The sequence below is a fragment of the Mugil cephalus genome, chromosome 7 (genome assembly GCF_022458985.1).
Source record: "Mugil cephalus isolate CIBA_MC_2020 chromosome 7, CIBA_Mcephalus_1.1, whole genome shotgun sequence".
NCBI classification, from domain to species: Eukaryota; Metazoa; Chordata; class Actinopteri; order Mugiliformes; family Mugilidae; genus Mugil; species Mugil cephalus.
Window position 1 is genome coordinate 24,434,086 of NC_061776.1, and position 8,793 is coordinate 24,442,878.

Genomic DNA, 8,793 nt, shown 5'->3' on the forward strand with positions numbered 1-8,793 from the left:
GCATTATATTCACTGGAGATCTGCTATCGTGTCAACGCGTCCATAGGGATGGCTTTAAAGACAACAAACAGCTTCTGGTATCAGTCATGTGTTTGCTACACACTTGCTGTGAGCGCGTGGATGCCAGATGACAGCACTTGACACAAGAACGATTGCTATGGTTACACTCCAAGGCCATAACTATGTAGGCATTAAATATTAAAGGATGAGAATAACCATACACACAGTACTTCTTTCATTATAATATCATTTATTAAGCCTGTACCTTTTAAGCTCACTAACACTTTTGTCTAAGGTCAATTTATCTGTCATTTAAGATATTTGAATCTTATCGTTTCAATACTCTATATCCTAGCTGCAACCCTTGAGCCCTGGCACTCATTCTACAGGGATTCGGGTCATATGGCAAACGAGGTTATTAAAGGTTTCGTAATAAAAAGACTACTAAATGTGCAGAATCTGTTTCTAATAACACTAAATACCTTTTCAGGGTGTACTCTCTGAAGAAACAGTTTTTTTTGTCAAATGTCAATATTCTGGGATAGGCCATCATCAGGCTATAAAATCTCAGTAAGAGCATGAGTGAACATGAGCACGTTGCTTCCAGTTAGTCTCGAATGTGTTGAACAGGGTTTGAAGTAATCATTTGCGTAGGTGGGTTAAAATTTATCCACACCAAACTGGAGAAGACATTTCTGTACAGGACATACTTTGTCTTTGGGGTTTGGTCTAACCCTAATTTGTGCCACAAAATTGGAAGTGTATTATTGCAGGGGTGTCTCATTTTGGTTCGGGGCCACATACGTTCCAATTTGATCTCACGCAGGCCAGATCAGTACCATAACAGAATAATAACCTATAAGTAACGACACTTGTCCACTGACTAAAACAGTGGACAAATTAGAAATAACTATTATTTTCTTTGAAAAATTGCAGTCTTCAATGTAATTTTCGCACTTTGCAAATTCGTGCTGCGGTGCAGATTAGTTCGTCTGGTGGTCCACTATTGGCCCTGTGGGCTCTATGTTTGACACCCATGTACTACTGGCTATCACTGTGTATATCTTAAGCTTCTGTTATTTGTAATTAAGGAGGCCTTCCCAAAACCTTGAAGAAAATCTCCACAACAAAACTCTCCAAACTACATACCCGTCCTTAAATTTTATGCAGTTAAGAACACACTGCCATAAAATTTAAATACACACACAGAGATGTTTTAGCTCCTTTATGGAATGAAAGGTTTTACTTTCTGTTCATATGCCAAGGCGGGATTTGCAGATTACGTATTACTTATCCTGTGCGCCATGATCAAGACATTCCATTAATTCACGCTTGACATTTAAATTGCATAATTTCTCCTCTACCACATGCCGAGCATTGTGTGGTAGCATCAAGTAATGTGGCTAGAAATCTCAAATGGCATCCACCTAAGGGCAAACAGGTAATGTACAGAATTATAATGAGATTAGTTTTACATGTTTGGGGTGCATAATATCCTTTGAATCAACATTGCTGTTGCAGTTAGGGTAAGCACAGCATAAATCTGTGTATTAAATGTTTTGCTTTTTCAGTCATCTCCAACCTCTGTTTCTGCCTGTCTCTTTCTCTCTGTGTCTTTCTTTTACTCTGGTGAGCATTTTAAACGAGGGCCACAGCAGGGAGGCAAGCTACCTAGTAACAGGTTCAGCCACACATACACACAAACACACATATCTCTGTCTGTTCTCATCAAAACATACTATTCTTTTTCTGTGTGTGTGTGTGTGCATTTTTGAAGGGAGTTTGGCTGGAGGGATCCAGAGCTGCCAGAGGTGATCCAGATGTTGCAGCATCAGTTCCCATCAGTCCAGTCCAACGCTGCTGCCTACCTTCAGCACCTCTGCTTTGGAGACAACAAGATCAAATCCGAGGTATTGATCTCTGAAGAGACACCTCCCGAGAGAGATGACTCTCAGACAGAGAGCAATGAAACGTTTTTACACCCTGTTGCTTTCCACACACACACGCACATACACATGTTTGAACAACTATCTTTAAGAGAACATTCATTGACATTGGCATTCCCTACCCCCTTACCCTAACCATCTCAACTGAGTGCCTAATCCTAACCATAATCTAATTGTAACCTTTACCATAAAACCAAATCTTAACGCTCAAACAGTTTTGTAAAGAAATGAGGGCTGGTCAAAATGTCCTCACTTTGCAAAATGTCCTCACTCTGTTGGCGTAAAACTCACACTGGTCCTCAGAAAGATACCTGTACAAACGCACACACACTCACAAAATCTCTGTCTGGTCACCAGTAATAGGATAGTGTCTGTGTTCTTTCCATTACTGACAAGTTTGATTATCTTGTTAGTAGAACAACTAACACTACTAACACCAAATACTTCTAGGCAGTTTTTAGTTTTGTGGCTCTCAGGTCCATGTATCTATTGGAATCCAAAGAGACCATAATAATCAGGATGTCATAATCTTTGTGGCACAAAGCAAAGAATATGGTTTTGAAGCACATAAACAAATTATGAGTGACCGGTCTTCCACTTAATTTAATGTATTTCTGCGCTTTTCCACCAAGGATACTTATTAATACATCAAGTCATCACAGTCTTGCCGGGGTTTGTGTTTACTCTCTGCTCAGGTCTCTGATTGCATCATGTCTTATAGACTCATGTCAGTGTGGGTCAGGTGTGTTTGTCCTGTGACCATGTATTCTTCAATTGGTCACTGTGGATCGGATCCAATATTTTGGACCTGTGCAGTACACCTTTTCCCTCCTCCGCCAAGAGTCAGATTCATGCCACGCTTATGTATTTAAGGAAGTTAGTGTAGATCTGTATAACAACCCTGGCTCAATCCAAAAGTATCCGTCTCATGATTTAAATGATGAGTACAATTGTTATTAAAAACTTGTTAGCTCTCTAGTATTTGTGCTTTGTTTTTGTGTTTTTAAAGGACATGGAAGGGGAACTGATAAGCTTTTTGGTACAAGAGATGAACAAGCCAATCATCAACCATCATGGGCAAAAATGTTATATTTTCTTTTTTTTCTTAAGAAGGGGAACTTCTGCCCTGAAATATGCTAAGATGTTACTGAGCATTTGTCTCACATCCGAATCAAGAGGAACTGGCACTCATCTTGATTCAGAGGCAACTCCGTCCCATGCGTGTTCACCTATTTGATCTCCACCACGCTCTGAATGGATGGCATTAACTCCCCATTACGCACACTTAACCCAGCTCGACATAGAGCCCTGTTCCTTTACTCTATCTCTTCCTGTCCTCTGGACTCATCATTGCTCTGTAAAGTGCTCCGCCTGTCTCCTCAATGTCAACTCAAGCCAGCTCTATTCCTCTTTATTAAGCCTTGTGGAGACGATGGATTTGAGGGCAGCAATCAGACAACAGACATTAAAAATAGAGTGAGCGAGAAGGATGGGAATGATGACCGATGAAGTGTGGTAGCATTTAGAGCAGGGCTGCCAGGACAAATAGGTTTTTGCCCTTGAGAGAGATGAAGTGGTGATATAACAGACTGAGGCCCATTGTCTATGAGCAATAGATACAATCCAAGGACCCTGTTATTTATATAATATACAACTATTCTCTTGCATATACAATGCCTACATTCATAAGGCCACATATTGTTCACTCAAACATCTTTTAAAGTACCATCTCACTGTGTTAGTCCTGATCACTCCCATCTGATCCACATTTATTTATTTTGATTTTAACTGAAAGAATGAAAGAAAGATTATGAATATTTGTGTGTTCTTTAGCAAAGTTGTATAGTTTTTTGCTGTTTGCTATTGTCAGCAACGCTTTTCTTCATGCAACATCCATCATACTTTCTGAAAAGTCGGTAACTCAACGTAATCCTTGGACAAGTCAGAATCACTGACCTGTCTGATTTCCAATCCAAGGTTTTGCAAATAGTGAAATGTGCGGCAGCTGTGTTTCAGATTATGTTCAGTGGCCTACTGTTGCTCGTGTACTCTCTCCCATATTTACAAAGCCACGCAATCGGATTTCTGACTTGGCAATTTCTTCAGGCAATTTTCTTTTATCCCTTACCATACTTTTATCTATCTATCTATCTATCTATCTATCTATCTATCTATCTATCTATCTATCTATCTATCTATCTATCTATCTAAAGTGGGTAAAGCTGCAGCTGTTATTGTTATACTCTTTTTTGATTTAATATGAATAAAATAATAAAAGTCTTCATGCTGTTGGACCAAAGACTCAACTGGCTTGTTGCTGTATCTTGTTCACCGAAATGAGTCTTTTGTTTTCACGGAGAGCCAGTCTGCCCTACATTTTCTCTGTCTAGACGGAATAAATTAGGGACGACCGTAGACACACATAGGTGGGATGGGACTAAAATAAAGTGGGGGCTAGTGTCAGAGTGGTCTGTTTAGTAAAAATTTATATTTACATGACAGTATAAAAAATGTTTTTTAGTTGAACAGCCTTGAATGTATCCACTTACTATAGAGACACTATAGAGACACTTATTTATGAAAGTCCCTCTGATGTTCCACTTTTTTTCCTTCCTCACTCCAGATTCGGCGGCAGGGTGGAATCCAGCTGCTGGTGGACTTGCTGGACCACCGGATGACCGATGTGCACCGCAGCGCCTGTGGAGCCCTGAGGAACTTGGTGTACGGCAAAGCCAACGACGACAACAAGATCGCCCTGAAGAACTGTGGAGGCATACCTGCTCTGGTGCGGCTGCTCCGGAAGACCACAGATGTGGAGATCCGGGAGCTGCTCACAGGTAACATGCCTGCAGATATTTGGATGTTGCACAGCAGGAGTGAAAATACACCACGGCAATCTGGTAACATAACTGGATCAGCAGTAGCCGCTCAGCTGCGACATTAAGTACATTTTAGAATCAAAGTGAACACGATGCAAATTGTAAATTACACTTTTGGTGGTAAACTGTAGTTTTCAGTTCATCTCATTACTTTTAGGCCAATAAAGTCAAATTGTAAAGATTTGATATATCCACACTGGATGTTAAAGTCTTCAGGGATCTTCCTGGAAACTACAGATAACCAGGTACTTATCATGTGTCAAACAGGGATGTAGTTATATATTGAAACAGTAGTGAGTTCATAACAGATATGAAACTATTTGGTATTTATCTGCATTTAAATGTTTGAATTCGGAGAGAAACCTTGGTACACATATTCCCGTATACAAATGTAATAATGCCCAAATGAATTAATCTAATGGTTGAATGTACTTAACCACAAACATACCTTTTCCCTTTAATGAATAGTATAAGTAGATTCACAGAATTCAGAGTTGTACTGGCACATACCTGTTTGCTGTTGAACACAGATACAGACACTGGCACACAAAGACACACAGAGGAGAGAATTGTTTACCACCTGCCTGCTTCCCAGCACTCATCAAGTGCTGTTGACTTGTCATACTGAGCCTCGGCTCAAAAGGCTACACTGCCTCTATCCACAGCATGTTTGTATTCTCTGTCAGTAAACACATCTATCTTCCACGTAAGAAAAAATGTATCTGGGGCTGATTAATTGGAGGTTGTAAGCCACAGTAAGTTATGGGTTGTAAATTCGGATAGATCAAGGGATTAGCAGCGTCGCCTCTGCCAGTGTTTTTCACAGCTTTCACTGTGTATATCGTCGCAGTTTCCTTTCTGACTGGCATTGACATGGACCCCCATGGTAAAAAGACTCACCTCTGGAGGGGAATATAGAGATTACTAATCTAAAAAAACGAATACCACTCAATTTCAAACTGATTTATGGCCAGACCCCCCTGGGAGTGTTGGTGGGTGGGCAATTCCGATCCACCAGCCAAATGAGAAAAATGGATTTCTCTTACCGGCACCAACACTCATGAAGACATCTGTACTGCGGGTTTGGAAAGCTCAGGATGCTTGTCGGGTTAATTCTGCTTACCAGAGAAGCTGTAATCTTGTGATATTCATTTCTCAAGTCTAGACCAAACCTTTGCACAGTTTGTGAAGATACAAAAAGTGGATCATCCACTATAATCTAGTCCTTGTCACAGAATACGCGCTTTGCAGTGTTTTATATAGTTTTTAAACCTGTCTTTGATTGTAGCGAGCTTTTGGCAAGTATAGGGATTTTTGTGTGGTTTATTGTGTGATCTGTTTGAAGACAAAGCAGTGAAATCACAGTTTTTGTTAAATTTTCCAAAGAGAAGTGTCCATATCGGATTTTCTCCATTGTTCCCAACAAGGATAGTGTTTGAGCAAGCAGACCTCAAGAGAACAAAAATACCTCCAGCTAATATCTTGTTTCAGAGTGCTTTTCATCTCTTGTGCAAGCACTCAAATCGGTTCCACTTTCAATATTTCTAAAGTTTTAAAAAAAAAAACAAAAAAAAAAACACGTTGACGTTGTTCCCTGTTCCAGTTCAGGCAACCAATCACATGGGCGAGACTTCTTGCAAACAAGAAAATTGAATAGAAGCTTGTTCTTGGCATGTCGGGCTTTCCCAAACTGTGTTATATGGCCGTGTTACAGAAAGAGCACAGCAGAGACAGAGAAATCCATTTGATCAGATCGACCAGACACCAAATGTCCCTGGTGAGTGTCGCTCGGACACTAGCCCTGTTTCACAAATCTGAACCTGTTAATCAAGCACTGTCTTGATATGAATGAATGTGGTGGTTTCTGAGCCAGACCTGCTCAATCAACCAACGTTTGGTGAAAAGTGCCAGATTCAAATTTTCACTATAATGTCACATTGCAGTACTTTGCAAAGAAATAGGACACGGTCCACTCAAAGGCCGTTGCTTGATGTAAGGTAATCTATATTTACTGAATAATAATGTGCACACACTGTCTCTTCCATCCTTGCCACATGTGTTCAGCTTCTCAGTCATTATCCAACTCACTTTCCCTGTCTGCTCACAGCCCTCCAGGTAACCGGCTCTGCATCCTCTGCACACAAGTTGCCCTTGAGCCTTTATCCACTCTGTAAATTACCTACAGCACTACTTCACACATCAGGCTGACGTGAGGCTGGTGGGGGACAAACATTTTAAACATTATTCGTGCTAATGGGGAACATTCATGAATACTAACGGGGAAATCTTATCAGTGAAGTGAAATAGAGAAGTGTCCTCACGCCACCGCATTTGGTGCGGAGCATAACCCCTGTGTGCATTCCTGTGGATGCATACGTGTGTCATGTGTGTACAAAAGGGTTTAGGCTTAAAAGAGATGGAAATAAAAAGGTTTTTTTGTATGCTGCTAGAGTCTTAAAGAAGATTACCATATAAATTAGAGCAGCAATTCAAGGCACGGAGCACAGAAATCCCTCCTGTCACAAATTAATCAGCTGAACGACGACTGGACGCAAACAGACCAGACTCTCTCTCTCTCTCTCTCTCTCTCTCTCTCTCTCTTCCTTTCTCTCTCTCTCTCTCTCTCTCTCTCCTGTCTCTCTTCTGTCCTCTTTGCCTTACCCTGTCTCCTTTTTTCACTCTTTCTCTGTATGTGAGCCCTCCCTCTCTGACTCTTCCTCTCTCCATCACTGCAGTCTCTCTACCTGTTCTCCTACCTGCTCAGAACCAATTAAAACCATCAGACGTTAATGCTGCCTCTGCATATTACGTGTGGCAACTGTGTACCATTAGCATGTTTGCCACTAGCCTCTTCAACCTACAGATGCCTGACAAAAACAAAAAGTCAATGTATGATAACTCTTACATGCTCTTAAATAAACCTGAATCTGAAAACTTATTATATTATACTGTCTTGTACAGGTTGAAGTCAGGATTTTATTAAGGAGAACTCGCATGTTTGAACTATACTAAACAAAATAAGGTTGCAAAACACATACATACACCAATCTGGTATAACATTATGACCACCTTTCTATTGCATAGGTCTGCCTTGTTCCTCCAAAACAGTTGTGACTCATCAGACAATGGACGTGGTCCTTCTAAGGGTGTCCTGTCATGTCTGGAAACAGGATGTTGTTGGTGGGTCCTCTGTGGATCATCCCACAGATACTTGATCAGTATGGGTTGTAGTGAATTTGGAGGCCAGGTCAACACCTTGTGCTGTTCTTCATGTTTTTTGAGTTGTTCCAAGTGTTTTTGTGTGTGTCTGTGGCAGGTTGCATCCTGCTGGGGATGGCTGCTGCCATCAAGGAGTGTCATTGCTGGGTGCTACAAATCCAAGTAATATTCACAGAAATGAATGTCAGGTCCAAAAGTTTCCCAGCAGAACATTGAATTGTCACGAGATGGTCAATGTTTTTCATTTCTCCTGAGAGTGGTTTTAATGTTATGACTGATTAGGGTGAAAGTAAATAACTAAAACCTTAGCTTTATACACCAAATTATTATATATAATTAGTACCAGATTTTCAGTCTCAACTACTGTCATGAACTCACAACTTAAAATTCGCATCCCTACAGCCACACAACAGCTGAAGCATGGTGAATAATATTAAAATTTAAGACACATACCATTGCAGTGGCTGTAGACTATACATTAACATTAAAATTAGTGATTATAGGGAAACTTCTGCAGTGTGCGGTCCTGTTTGTTCAAGCTCCTGCAGTGAAGTATAAATTTGAAATATTTACTTGACTCAGCTACCAAACAGCGAAAAGAAATCACATAGTTACTATATAAGACAAAGTATAATAAGACCAAGGTGAATGACAGCCTACTGGAAATGCCACCTGGTCCACACATGAGCTTTATTTAACTATGCTGTGCAAACAGGCTGACAACAAAGCATTATATAAGTCTTCAAAGC

The 8,793-nt window shown here is 40.5% G+C and overlaps 1 protein-coding gene across 9 annotated transcripts in view; it reads left to right on the forward strand.

Moving 5' to 3' along the window:
* The window catches only part of ctnnd2b (catenin (cadherin-associated protein), delta 2b), a 154,200-nt gene that overhangs the window by 112,392 nt on the left and 33,015 nt on the right, over positions 1–8,793 (forward strand). For all 9 annotated transcript variants that reach the window (XM_047589505.1, XM_047589507.1, XM_047589508.1 and 6 more), the window contains 2 exons: positions 1,778–1,910; positions 4,570–4,783. In XM_047589505.1, the coding sequence (XP_047445461.1) occupies positions 1,778–1,910; positions 4,570–4,783 (347 nt within the window). The remainder of the gene's footprint in view (positions 1–1,777; positions 1,911–4,569; positions 4,784–8,793) is intronic.